Raw genomic sequence first — 14508 nt, 5'->3', positions numbered from 1 at the left:
TGTGGCTAGAGGGTTAGCTACAGAGCATTTAATGTGGCGGTAGAAGCTTTCTCCTTAGATATTTTAGGACTCCCCCCTATCCTACGTTTCTGTAATGCTTATCCGTACCAACAAAATTTCTTAAACCGTTCCCCTGGACGGAAAACCATCTCTTTGGATCTCAGCTTTGGTCAACTGAGGAGGCCATCATCCTCAGCCCATCCTTGTGGACCCTTATGACCAAAACTAACTTTCTCTTTTACTAACACGGACTCCCTTAAAAATGTTTACTCCTCCTCAGACGACCTTTCACCCTCGGATTGGGCCTCAGGCCCAATATTTACATAGATAATGAGCTCCTTGGCCTAATACCCCTACAATAACCCCTTGAGATTCTTCTTTCTAGCTCCTAAGGAAGAAAGGAGGATTTTGATGTAATGATAGTTGCTTTGTGCTCATCGCATCCCACCTCTAATTGCGAAGATGCCTTTTTAACTGCCTAAGGCACACTCATGGTGCTTCGGCATTTGAGACTTGTCTTCATTAAATTTTTACGGCTCCCTATCCCCCACATTCTATGGTGTGATGCAAATCAAATGGCTGTGGATTTTGCTAGGAATCAAGCATGTTAGGACATATGTGTTTCACATGTTAAGAACATATGTCATGACTTTATGTAATTGGCTTATCCTTTGACAAAACGCACTTTACTTGTATTTGGGTTGATTTAGGATGTGTTTAAACACTTCAAGAAACCATGTTTCAAGATCAAGTGTTTAAACCTTCAAGTTTGTCCAAGAAAACAAGTTAATAGTGCAAATTCATTAAAGCTCGACAGCTGTATCTATCAAGCTTAAGAAAGCTGTTCAAAGTTCGGTGTGCTCAACACCTACTCGACAGCTGCTTGACACCTCCTATCTGTCAAGGTTTAAGATTTTCAGAATTCAAATCTGATTTTCTTGGGATCCGTGAATATGTCTTTGAGCCTTCTTTTCTCCTAACCCTAGACATATAAAAGGATTGTTTTAAGGGCCGTCAAACAGTTCACAAGTTGCACAAGTATTGAGCAAACTCTGCTCAAGCAAATTGTGACCGGAGACAAAGTTCTTGCCCTAGTTCATCTCTTTCTCTTGAAGAAGTTGCTGTGTATGTGCATCGTAGGGTTTTGTGACCAAGCATCTTCTTGATCTTCATCGTGTGGATGAATTGAAGAGCTTTGCAACCAACAACCTTCTTAGTTAGTGATTGAAGTCGCGTACTAGGATCCGCGCAATTGGTTAGTCACGTACTTGGGAGTCGTACATCTGAAAGGGGAACTGTCACTACAGAACAAGTCCAATTGGGTATTGGGATAAGGGTTCAACTGTAGGTTGGTAAGGTACTTGGGATTCCTTTACTTGTAACCGCTTGTTGTGATAATAATGGAGTTTTGAGAGTGGTGACCTGAAAATCACCCGATGGGGTTTGTTTCTATTGCGTTATTAGTTTATTGGTGATTTGTTTGTGCTACCACGCGTTTGCATAATAAATTGATTAATTAATAACTTGGCTTATTAATTAATTAATTTCTATCACAAAGGGTCATTCAATTTGTGGCCTATCAAGTGGTATCAGAGCAGGCACACTCTGATTAAGGTTTAATCTTTACGGTATTGATCCATTGACCCCTGTTGTCATGGTTGTAACCGGATTAAAGAGATCTTTGTTTTCAAATACATCTTATTTTTCTAATCTCTTTTTGATTGAATGTTTCAGAAAATACAAGTCTAAAAGTTATTTGAATTCTCTTATGATGACTATTGAAAAAGATCTAAGTTTGGCTAAGAAGAAACTAGACTGTCTCAGAATGAAAATGTGCAAAGGGGTTTATCTGAGAAGAGTAAAAGTTAAAGGCTTAGCTCAAAAAAGGCAAATGAGAGAAAGCACCATTCCCACTGATCTGTCATCTAAACATGAAGTGTGTTTTATGATGAAATCCGCATTTAAAGTTATGGACACATGTTTGTGGTATCTCGATAGCAGTTGCTCAAGACACATGACTAGAGACAGATCTCTCTTCAATACTTTCGAGTCTAAAAATGGTGGCAATGTCACTTTTGGTGATAGGAGCAAATCTCAAATTAAAGGAAAGGGAACTATTTCTTTACCTGGACTACCAGACATTGCAAATGTCCTCTATGTAGAAGGTCTAAGGGTGAACTTGTTAAGCATAAGTCAAATATATGATCAAGACTTCATGGTACTATTCTCAAAGGGAAAATGTCTTGTCATGGATGAGTCTAGAAAGAACCTCATAAATGGTGTTCGCACTTTAGACAACTGTTATGGATTGGTTCCTGATGCTGATATTGTGTGCAACAGCATTCGTTTGCCAAATGAAGATTTATGGAATCAACAGATGGGACATGCTAGTTACAAACATCTTTCTATTGTATCTAGGCATGAATCAGTCTTGGGAATACCAAAGCTTAGTAAAATGAACAATGTGGTGTGTGGACCATGTCAGCTTGGGAAATAGACAAAAGCTAAGCATCCAAGCACTTAGACATCAGCTACATCTAGGCCATTGGAGCTTCTACATTTGGATTTTATGGGTCCAACTAGAACCGAGTCTCTTGGTGGTAAGAGATACATCATGGTTGTGGTAGATGACTTCACTAGGTACACTTGGGTCATTCTCTTACGATCCAAGTCTAATGCTCCTGAGCACATTAAAGCCTTATGCACAAGATTGCAGAATGAGAAGAACCTGAAGATTGATCGAATTCGAAGTGACCATGGTAAAGAATTCGAGAACTCATATATGGAGTCCTTTTGCCAAAGATAAGGCATATCTCAAGAATTCTCTGCTCCTATTACTCCTCAGCAGAATGGTGTGGTAGAAAGAAAGAACAGAGTTATTCAGGAGATGGCCAAAGCCAATACAAAAATGATTTGGCCAGAAACTTGTGGGGAGAAGCTATTAACACTGCTTGTCATACAGTTAATAGGGTGTATTTCAGACCCGGTACCAAGAAGACTCCATATGAGTTATGGAAAGGAAGGAAGCCAAATGTGAAGTACTTCAAGATCTTTGGAAGCACCTGTTTCATCCTCAAGGATAGAGAGAATGTTGGAAAGTTTGACTCTAGGAGTGATGAAGGTATATTTTTGGGCTACTCCTCTACAAGCAAGGCCTATCGAGTATACAACAAGAGAACTATGAAGGTAATGGAGACAGTGACTGTTGTTATTGATGAGTCTTCAGATTTTGGTTCTCAGAAATAAATTGAGGAGTTACCCAAAGAAATTCTTCCTCCTGAGCCTAATGAAGTTCAAGAACTTATTGAACAAGAACCTGCATCTCCAAGTGCTCCTAGTACTCCCAGTGTTTTGGAAGATTCTACAGACATACCCACTTCACCAGATTCTGAGTCTCATGAAGAGAAAAGACCTTCATCCAGGGTTAAATTAAATCATCCTCCAGAAGTTATTGTGGGAAATATGAATGAACTCACATTAAGGAAACGAACTATTGATAAATGCGTTGCTAACTTTGTGTCTTACTCTTGTTATTTGTCACAGGCTGAACCCACAAAAGTTGAGGAAGCTCTTCAAGATGAAAGTTGGGTCGAAGCAATGCATGATGAACTACTTCAGTTTCAGAGGAATGATGTTTGGACCTTGGTACCTAGACCGGAAGGTGAACACATCATTGGTACAAAGTGGATATTCCACAATAAGACTGATGAGGAGGCCAATGTGATCCGCAACAAGGTTCGACTTGTAGCTCAAGGATACTCGCAAATGGAAGGAGTAGACTATGATGAAACATTTGCTCCGATTGCCTGTATGGAGTCCATCAGAATTCTCCTTGCACCAGCTTGTCAATTAAAGTTTAAGCTTTAATAGATGGATGTGAAGACTGCTTTCTTAAATGGATTTATTGATCCACACTTTCCAGATCATGTACTGTACCTCAAGAAGGCACTCTATGGGTTAAAGCAAGCCCCCAGAGCTTGGTATGATCGGCTTACACAATACTTGGGTTCACAAGAGGAAAGGCTGATCAGACTCTTTTCATCAAAAGAGAAGATAGCGAGCTGATAGTTGCCCAAGTCTATGTTGATGACATTATCTTTGGATCGACTAAGGATGAACTTGCTCATGGTTTCTCAAAACTCAGGCAGGTCGAGTTCGAGATGAGCATGATTGGAGAGCTGACTCACTTCCTTGAGTTGCAGATTCGTTAACAAGATTCAGGTATATTCCTATCTCTATCTAAATATGTTAAGAATCTTGTGAAAAATTTTGGTTTAGAATCTGCTAGTTCTATCAGAACCCCTATGAGCCTAAATGTTAAACTCACTATTGACTTTTTAGGTAAAAGTGTTAATCCTTCTCTATATAGAAGCATGATAGGTAGTCTTCTTTACCTTACTGCTAGTAGACCTGACATTAGTTACAGTGTTGGAGTGTGTACTAGACATCAGGCTAATCCCAAAGAGTCCTATATGACTGCTTTAAAGAGAATTATAAAGTATGTCAAAACCACTGTTGAGTTTGGTGTGTGGTACAGCAAGGACACAAGTGATGTCCTAGCTGGGTACTCTGATGCTGATGGGGCTGGGAATGCTAATGATAGAAAGAGTACTTCAGGGGGTTGTTTCTATGTGGGTAATAATCTTCTCTCTTGGATGAGTAAAAAGCAAAACTCCATCTCATTATCCACTGTAGAAGCTGAGTACGTTGCTGCTGGTAGCTGTTGCACCCAACTCCTATGGATGCAAAAACTCCTCCATGATTATGGTATCTGTCAAGAACATCTCACTATCTATTGTGACAATACTAGTGCCATTAACATCTCTAAGAATCCGGTTCAACATTCTAGAACCAAACATATAGAGATTCGACATCACTTCATTAGGGAGCTTGTCGAAGATGGTACTCTCACTCTTGAGTTTATTCACACCGATGATCAAAAGGCTGACTTGTTTACCAAATCTCTTGACAGTAAACGCTTCAAATTCCTTCGTCAGAACATTGGTGTTATCTCCATGGGACAATCTTCCTTTCTTTTTCTTTCTTCCTCATGCATCTGCATCTAGTTTTTATGCTTTGGTTGTTTAACATGTTTTTGTTTGGTTATTTTTCAATTTTGCTTTGTTTTTTTTTTCATATAAAAATAAATAAATAAATTGAAAAATCAGAAAAATACAAAAACAGTGTGTGTTTTGTGCATATTGGTACTTGTGTACCTTGAATGGCCATTAAAACAAAGTCTTCTAAACTTTGAATCATTTGTAGCTTAGATGAGCATCTCTATGCACAACTAAGCAAGTGAGCTTTGTGGCTCTTGTTTGTGATGAGTAAGATTAAGTTGTCTCTTGTACTTAACACTCATATCACTCTTTTTGACAGGAATGACTAAAAAATCCTAAGAGAAAGGCATTAATAACCATCTCACCACTGTTGCCCGCCAATCATAATATGACACCTGTATGTTTCGGCATAGCAAAAGTGCAGTTTTAATGACATTTGTGTGCTTAGGCATAGCAAAATTGAAATGTCAAATATCATTGGGTATTTATTTTCTCTCTTTAATATGCCCATGCATGATTTGCTTAAAAGAAAAATATGCAAAGAAAAATCAAAAGCAAAAAGATCAAAAATGCTTTAAAAATGATTACAAGCGTGTATTCTAGGAGATGTGGGAGTTATTGGATGTACCTCGAAAGTGATAGTCCCCATCAAGCAGTTATGATTGTGTGTGAGTTAAATCAATTTTCTCATATCTCAAATTGTCATAATATGTATACATTTATGCAATCTTGCGATGTTTTTCACACACAACACGCAATATTCTTTACAATTCTTAATACATGTGCAGGTACAATGTGATTTGGCCATCACAAGATTTTACATGTGATTATTATTGAGAGATGATTTTGAGAGCTTAATATGTTGAGTGGATCATTGGTTGAGTTACTTGTTGGATTGCATTCATGTCTGTTTTTTCACATCTCGAAAAACTGATTTTAAATGTTGGCTTGAGACCTCCTCGATACCTTGCTGTCTGTTGAGCTTCTTTAGCTTTTTCTAATCGCAATCCCGATAGCTTCTCGATACCTAGTGGATCGATCGAGAATGGTTTTGCATCCTCGATAGCTTCTCGACACCTGGTGGATCGATCGAACTTCTGTTCTTCGTTCTATTGGATTGTTCCTCGACACCTCCTCGATACCTCAGTTATCGACGACCATTTTTCTCGACACCTCCTTGACAAATATCTCAATACCTCTTAATACCTGCATCTGTCGAGATTTACTGTTGGTACTATTTAAACATCTTGTGCGATCCGTCTCTCATTTTACTCGATCTCTCTCTCGATACGTCTCAAATTTCTCTCCCAAACTCTCTCATCTCACTCCCTTAACTATTCCCCAAGGTTTCTTCAAGCTTTTTCTTCACTTGGTAAGCTTCTAATCCTTTCACATTCATGCATTTCATTTTTTGAAACCTAGGTTTTGGGGTTTTTGAAAAAATTTTGGGGTTTTTCAAAATTGATGAGTTTTTATTGAAATTTTGGGATGGGTTTTTACTTAAATGAGTTTAAAACCTCATACATTGCATCACATTAGCATTATAATGATATTGTCATGCATTTAGATGTGTGCTATCTGTTTGTGTGCTGATAGGTTTGGATTGGGCTGAGCCCATGATGTAATTTCTTTTGCATGTCACATGTTCATGCATTTCCCATGTATACATACTCTTTTTCAATATACTTTGTTATACTTGAAATTGCTTAGGACTTTTCTGATTGTCTTTCTTTCTCTCCCTTTCTTTCTATTTACGTTAGTCGTGTCTATGGCACCTAAGCGTAAATCCACTCCAGCCCATAACCCTCTTCGTTTCAGAGCTTCTTCATCATCTAATCCTACTCTATCTCATATTCAGTTCCATGATGATGATGCCTTTAAGGCATTTTTAGAGAAGTTTTCTAGATGAGGCATTCATTGGGAACACCAAATCGTTCTGTCAGACTTTGCAGACACTGACCTTCCCTCTGTCATTCACAGTAGAGGATGGTAGTCACTGTGTGATGTCTCGGTCACCTGTCCTCTTGTGCTTATCTAGGAGTTTTACTCCAACATGCACGGGATTGATCGTTCAGTACCTCTTTTCTTCACTCACGTTTGAGGTATGCACATTTCTATCACACCGCAACTTGTTGCGGATGTGCTTCGGGTCCTTAGAATAGAGTTTCCTGACTATCCTAGTTGTGAGCGTCTGAGGCCTGTGTCTAGGGATGAGCTCATGTCTACTTTTTATGAGCGCCCTTCTACTTGGGGTGAGTGTCTGTTTACACCATGTCGACCTTTTGCTAAAGGTCCTAGATTCATGAACATGGTGATGACCTTTGTTTTGCATCCACTCTCTCACTATAACTCCATTATAGAGCCTCGTGCTCGATTTTTGTTACTCTTGTTGAGCATCTTACTATAGATTTCCCTTCTCATTTCATTCTGTCTATTTAAGATGTTCATCTAGATTCGGCGTCCCATGATAAGCTCATCTTTTCTTCCGCTATCACAAAGATCTTACGCCATTTTTCCATTCCTTTTCCCTCTTCCGACCATTTCACTGTCATGTGTGCCATAGATTACACTACCGTTAAACGTAGCGAGGCCCAGCTTTGGTCACGGCAGTTGGATTCAACGGTTCCTCCCTCCCATTCAGCTCCATCCCATTTTGCTCCTCCCTCTTCTTTGGGCAATGTGACTTTTGGAGACATCATGGCGCAGCTGCAGCGCATGGATGCTCGCCTAGATACACTCTCTACGGAGTTGTATCAGGTGAACGTTCGTGTCGGTCATATTGCACGACGACAGGCGTCCATGGGTGGTTTTGCTCCTGAGGCTACTCCTTCACCACCTTCTCCCGTTGCCTCTGATTCTAAAGATGAGGATGATGCTGATGGTGATGACGATGATGCTGATGGAGGTGCTAGCTCTACCAATGAGATATCTACTTAACACTCTTACCCTTTGTCACTTGTGACAAAAAGGCGGAGTAGTTTTGATATGAGAGTAGTCAATTTTAGGGGGAGAGTTAGTATATGACCATTTTTGTTAGGGGGAGTGTTGATACATTTTAAGGGATGTAGTGAGGATAGTATGTATCTTTTCTTTTCTTTCCTTTTAGATACATTACTCTTGTACATGAGGTCTTGTGACCATTTATAGACATACATTGTACTTATCTCTTTCTTTATATTGATGTATGTTTTTCTTTCACCTACCCCTTCATGTGTTATTTCTTTTCTCCCTTAATACACATGTTTCTTATACTTGTATGCAATCTATTATTTCTGTTTCACACAAAGATGTCTTGACGAGTTTTGTTTTAAAGTGTTTCAGAAATACAGGTTGTCAAAGTCTACTTGCCATAAACTCTCTTCTTGCAAAGTTTTTCAGGAGTTTGTGTTAGGATAGATTTTATTGTATTTAACAAATGAATATGAGTTGAGTGATTTATGACTTCTCTCATATGTTCATTTGTTTGTTGTGGTTTTGTCACGGATTGCCAAAGGGGGAGATTGTTAGGACATATGTGTTTCACATGTTAAGAACATATGTCATGACTTTATGTAATTGGCTTATCCTTTGACAAAACGAACTTTACTTGTATTTGGGTAGATTTAGGATGTGTTTAAATACTTAAAGAAACCATGTTTCAAGATCAAGTGTTGAAGCCTTCAAGTCTGTCCAAGAAAACAAGTTAATAGTGCAAATTCATTAAAACTCGACAGCTGCCTCGACAGTTATATCTATCTAGCTTAAGAAAGTTATTCAAAGTTCAGTGTGCTCCACACCTACTCGACAGCTGCTCGACACCTCCTATCTGTCGAGATTTAAGATTTTCCGAATTCAAATATGATTTTCTTGGGATCCGTGAATATGTCTTGGGCCTTCTTTTCTCCTAACCCTAGACATATAAAAGGATTGTTTTAAGGGCCGTCAAATAGTTCACAAGTTGCACAAGCTTTGAGCAAGCTCTGTTCAAGCAAATTGTGACCGGAGACGAAGTTCTTGCCCTAGTTCATCTCTTTCTTTTGAAGAAGTTGCTGTGTATGTGCACCGTAGGGTTTTATGACCAAGCATCTTCTTGATCTTCATCTTGTGGATGAATTGAAGAACTTTACAACCAACAACCTTCTTAGTTGGTGATTGAAGTCGCGTACTGGGATTCACGCAATTGGTTAGTCACGAACTTGGGAGTTGTGCATCTGAAAGGGGAACTATCACTACAGAACAATTGGGTATTGGGGTAAGGGTTCAACTGTAAGTTGGTAAGGTACTTGGGATTCCTTTACTTGTAACCACTTGTTGTGATAATAATGGAGTTTCGGGAGTGGTGACCTAAAAATCACCCTTTGGGGTTTTTGCCATTAAGTTTTCCCCATTCGTAAACAAATCACTATGTTATTTATTTTCCGTTGCGTTATTAGTTTATTGGTGATTTGTTTATGCTACCACGCGTTTGCATGATAAATTGATTAATTAATAATTTGGCTAATTAATTAATTAATTTCTATCACAAGAGGTCATTCAGTTTGTAGCCTATCAAAGCGAGAATTTTCCCGCTTCTAACTCCCTCCTTGATATAAATACCACTCAAATCAATCACTCATCTCACTTTAGTATTGATTTCATTTTAGCGCACATACTCTAAACCTGCAAACTTTCCCAACTCACTGTGCCCTTACAAATACCAAAAGCCTGTCCGAGGACACTTTTATTCTTTTTGTAAGTCTTCCTAAACCTTTACTCTTTATTTTTCTAGTACACTCTTCTTTTCTTGGTGTCTTTTCCTCCTCAGCTCTTTTTCCATCTCTTTATCTTCTTAATTCCCCCAAACTTTCCTTAGGGATGGGTAGATTCACCCCTTTAGTAGATTCTGAGGAGGGTTTAGAGAAATTTAGGGCTCAGTATAAAATCCCTCCAGGAGTAGCCATTAGATACTGTAAAGAGGGGCAATGGCACGAAGATAGGCAAGAGGGAGAAGTAGTAATCCTGATGATTTCCTTTATAGAGGGACGAATGAGAATCCCCATGGGTACAGTTACTAAGGACTACTTTAGAGCCCATAGGTTAGCTCTCACCCTGTGTGCACCCAACATGTTTAGAATCTTAGGTAGTATAGATGCCCTTAACGAGAGAATGGGCTTAAACCTCACACACCACGACGTCAATTGGGTTTACAACCTTCATCACTTAAAGCGGCAGGGGTATTACCTAAAATCTAGGTACCCTGAGGTCAAGCTTATCCAATGCCTCCCCGACTCCAATAAAGGCCTAAATAAGGATTTCTTGATCATATCAGGGGAGTGGCACGATGGCCTCCCCTACCCGACAAGAGAAGGGAAACCAAGTGGGGCTCTAGGTCTAGGTTTACAATTTCTAAGTTGCTCCCTTTTCTTTTTCCTTTGTTTGTTTTTGTACTTGAAAATTCCTTTGACTTGAGTTGTTCTTTGCTAATGATGTTTTTTGTTTCTCTTAATGGTTTTGTAGATAAGAGAGTTGCCGTTCCCAGCTTCAGTCTAGTGAACTAGCAAAGCTTGGACAAAATCTTGAAGGCCAAGGTGTTTGTCCACACAAACGGACAACTAAGGGCTGCCCACTTGATCTTGGATTACATTCTGATTTCCAAGACCTTCCAGGCGCTGAAGTGTGTAATCAAGGCAAGGGACCCGTGTTTGCAACGGATCAGCGTTGCTACTCCAGGGTTCCTCATCACTGGTCCAATCCCAGAGGGCACACTTACCACTAATCCGATACCAGAAGGCATCCTAAAGGTTGCCATGCCATAACAACATACAACCAAGGAGGGAACTTCTTCTCATCCTGCCATCATAAAGGAAGAAGAAGAAAAATAAGAAGAAGAAGTAGAAGTGTTCGATTCCGGCGACGAGTTCAACGTCTTCAACCAAATTTTGTCCCCAGAAGCTTCACCTAGTGACCTCAGCTCTCCTTCCTTAGCCCAATCCAGCCCTCACCAAGAAGATGCTAACACCTCAGACGAAATGGGGATACAACGTAAGCAAAGGTCTACCCTTCAATAATTGTTAGAATCCCAACCTAAGGGACACGCACCTAGGAAGGCATCCTAGACCAGGCTTCCCACTCGTCCACCCACCCAATCCCTCAGAGCTAATCCAATTGATCCTAAGAGGAAGAGGGAGGACAAGGGCAAGGAAATGGTAGAAACTGGGAGGACCCAGCCTTCCTAAGAGATTGAGCCTCAAAGGGGGGCCAAGCAACCCAGAAGGATGCAGACGAGGCCAGCCAACAAGGGAGAAAGGAAGGGTGACCACCGAGCTACAGCCCTAGCCTGGGCCCCATGCATGGAGCTAGATGGAGCTCCTCTTCTCAACAATGCCTCCATCCGAGACTACCGACAAGGCACAACTAGGTATGCTGCTAATGCGGTAAAGCACTCCTTGCTGTTGCCCAAGGACATGGCTGACCTCAGATCCATGAGGCAGCATAAGGTCTTCCTCGACTTAAAGAGGGACCTGGCTATGGTAAGTCTTTTTTTTTTTTTTTTTTTTTAACTGTACTTCTCTTCCCTTCCATGCCATCCAAGCCACATTTAGGGCCGAGGAGATGGTGAACTATTCCCATTGAAAGATGAAGGAAGAGGAGGGGAGAAGGATAGCGGCCATGGACGCCTTCCACGTGGCTGAGAAGAGTAACCAAGAGCTTAAGAACAAGCTGCTGGATGAAGAGAAGGAAAGGAAAAGTGTTGTAATTGCCTTGGACAGTGCTAAGAGGCAAGCTGAAGGCTAACGGGTGCTTCTTCACAATACCGAGGACCAGCTGGCCACCTCCAAAGAGCAAATCATTGCCCTAAAGAAAATGTTGGAGGAGGTCAAAAAGGCCAAGGATCAAGCAAAGAAGGCCCGGAAGGAGGCAGAGAAAGCCAAGGAGGAGGCCGAGCAGTAAGGGTATGGCATCGGAGTGGCTAAGATCGAGGATGCCCTTAGGGCCGAGGTCTCAAGGGTGTGTAGGAACTACTGCCTCCAAGTATGGAATGAAGCTCTCAACCAAACTAGGGTTGAGGCCTCATCTGTACTTAGGAAGGCAAAGAGTGTCTACTACCCTCCAGCCATTCGTGCCTCCTCCTCCAGCAGCTCCAAGGCAAACACCCCTCCCGAGGTTGCAAATCCTAAGAAGAGTAGCCCCAATGTGGTCCCTCCCTCCTCTGGCAGCCCTCCAAAAGTGATCGAGCAGCCTAGGGTGAATGGAAAGGATGTTGAGGTGATTAAGGGAGTGGCCCCTAATGCCACCTAGTCTCGGCTGCTCCCCAGGATTCTACCAAAGACAAGGAGGCACCCAGGATGGAGATTGTCCTTGCTAGTCTTCCAATATCTACCAAAGGTGACCCTAAAGGCACAAATCAGGGATCCTCAAAGGTTGCAATTTCCCAGTCCAAGGCCCCGCCCCAAGGAAAAATTGTAATAAAAAGGAAGTAGACTTTAGTATACCTCTTTCTTCTTGTTTTTCTTCAACTTCTGCTTTGGTTTTCAAAGTTTATAACTAAGTTGCCCCTTTTGTACTCAATCTGCCTTGCTTTAAGGCTTTAATTAATGAAAGTTTATGCATATTTTCTTTCTTCCTATGATTCTCATATTGGTGTTGACATAATTTCTATCTTATCTAACACTTAATAAACGTAGTAATAAGGTAAAACTCTTCTCATTAATCTACATAAGTAACAGAAAAGTTATCCCATCTCATATGGTCAGCAACAAAACAAGTTCAATCTACTAAGTCCATCATCTCAACAAAGCATAATTTTAACTTTAAAGACATATATAGTAATGTAGCCTACATACAGGTTTTAACTTACTTTGTTCCCTACTCATTAGCAAGTTTAAAGGACCATAGGGATAATCAATTCTCAAAAAAATACAGGTATGCCTGTAAATGCTTTAAGTAATGCTCATGAGCATCCACTTGATCCTGCTATCACAGTGAAAATCTTTGCTGTTTAGAGTGGTTGATCATTTTTGACATTCAAGTAATCAATAAGAAGCACTAATTTACCTTAAGTATGTAGTCCAAGGAGTCTGAAATAACTAAAGCTTTGCCCTAACACTTGATAAAATGATAGGAAGTATTAATTTACCCAAAGTATGTGGTTCGAGGAGCCAAGCATAGCTGAGATTCTATTTAATACTTAGATGGATGTTAAGGAGTATTAATTTACCCAAAGCATGTGGTCCGAGGAGCCAGGCATAACTAAGGTTCTATTTAATACTCACAAAAGTAACTTAACATATCAATTTACCCAAGGTATGTGGTCCGAGGAGCCAGGCGTGACCAATGTTCTATTTGATACTTAGAAAGATGTCATTAAGTATTAATTTATCCAAAGTATGTGGTCCAAGGAACCAGGCATAGTTAAGATTCTGTTTAATACTAAAAAAAGTGACTTAACATATCAATTTACCCAAGGTATGTGGTCCAAAGAGCCAAGCATGACCAAGGTCCTGTTTGATACTTAGAAAGATGTTATTAAGTATTAATTTACCCAAAGTATGTGGTCCAAGAAATTAAACATAACTAAGGTTCTGTTTAATACTTAGGAAAGTGACTTAACATATCAATTTACCCAAGGTATGTGGTCCGAGGAGCCAAGCATGACCAAGGTTCTGTTTGATACTTAGAAAGATGTCATTAAGTATTAATTTACCCAAAGTATGTGGTTCGAGGAACCAGGCATAGTTAAGGTTCTATTTAATACTCAGGAAAATGACTTAACATATCAATTTACCCAAGGTATGTGGTCCCGAGAAGTGAGGCATGACCAAGGTTCTGTTTGATGCTTAGAATAACAATAATATAAAGCTTAACAGATAATGTAATAAACGAGAATGTGACAAGGAGGACTTTCATTAATAATAATACATCTTCAAGTTATTTACATTCTAGGGGCGTAGTACAACATTCTCATCTAGGTCTTCAAGATGATATGCACCTATTCCAACCACCGAGGTGATACGATATGACCCTTCCCAATTGAGCCCTAACTTTCCTTATGCTGGGTTCTTTGCAGTACCCAGAGCCTTTCATAACACCAAATCTCCAGGCGACAATGGCCTTAACTTCACATTAGCATCATACCCTTGCTTGAGCTTGTGTTGATAATAGGCTAATTGGACCATGGCATTTTCTCTTCACTCTTCAATTAAGTCTAGGCTCTTTCCTAACAGCTCGTCATTGTTGCTTGGAGTGAAAGAACTCGTTCTCAGTGTTGGGAATCCAGTCTCTAGAGGGATAACAGCCTCGGCTCCATAAGTCATTGAAACGGAGGTTTCCCCAGTGGACCTTTAAAGTGTAGTTCGGTATGTCCAAAGGACGTGTGGCAACTCTTCTACCCATTTTCCCTTTGTGTCGTCCAGCCTCTTTTTAAACCCACTCACTATGACCTTATTGACAACTTCAGCCTGTCCATTCCCCTGTGGATATGCCAAGGTAG

The 14508-nt window shown here is 40.2% G+C and overlaps 1 protein-coding gene across 1 annotated transcript; it reads left to right on the top strand.

Annotated features, from left to right (window-relative positions):
• The first annotated feature begins 4472 nt into the window (after positions 1-4472).
• Positions 4473-10834, top strand: LOC115955087 (secreted RxLR effector protein 161-like). The gene is made up of 2 exons (XM_031073141.1): positions 4473-4835; positions 10685-10834. Exons 1-2 carry the CDS (start codon positions 4473-4475, stop codon positions 10832-10834), a joined length of 513 nt encoding a protein of 170 aa, XP_030929001.1.
• The last annotated feature ends 3674 nt before the right edge of the window (positions 10835-14508 follow it).

The sequence above is a fragment of the Quercus lobata genome, chromosome 1 (genome assembly GCF_001633185.2).
Source record: "Quercus lobata isolate SW786 chromosome 1, ValleyOak3.0 Primary Assembly, whole genome shotgun sequence".
Lineage (NCBI taxonomy): Eukaryota > Viridiplantae > Streptophyta > Magnoliopsida > Fagales > Fagaceae > Quercus > Quercus lobata.
Note: the sequence above shows the minus strand (reverse complement) of the source record. Positions and strands in the feature narration are given on the sequence as shown.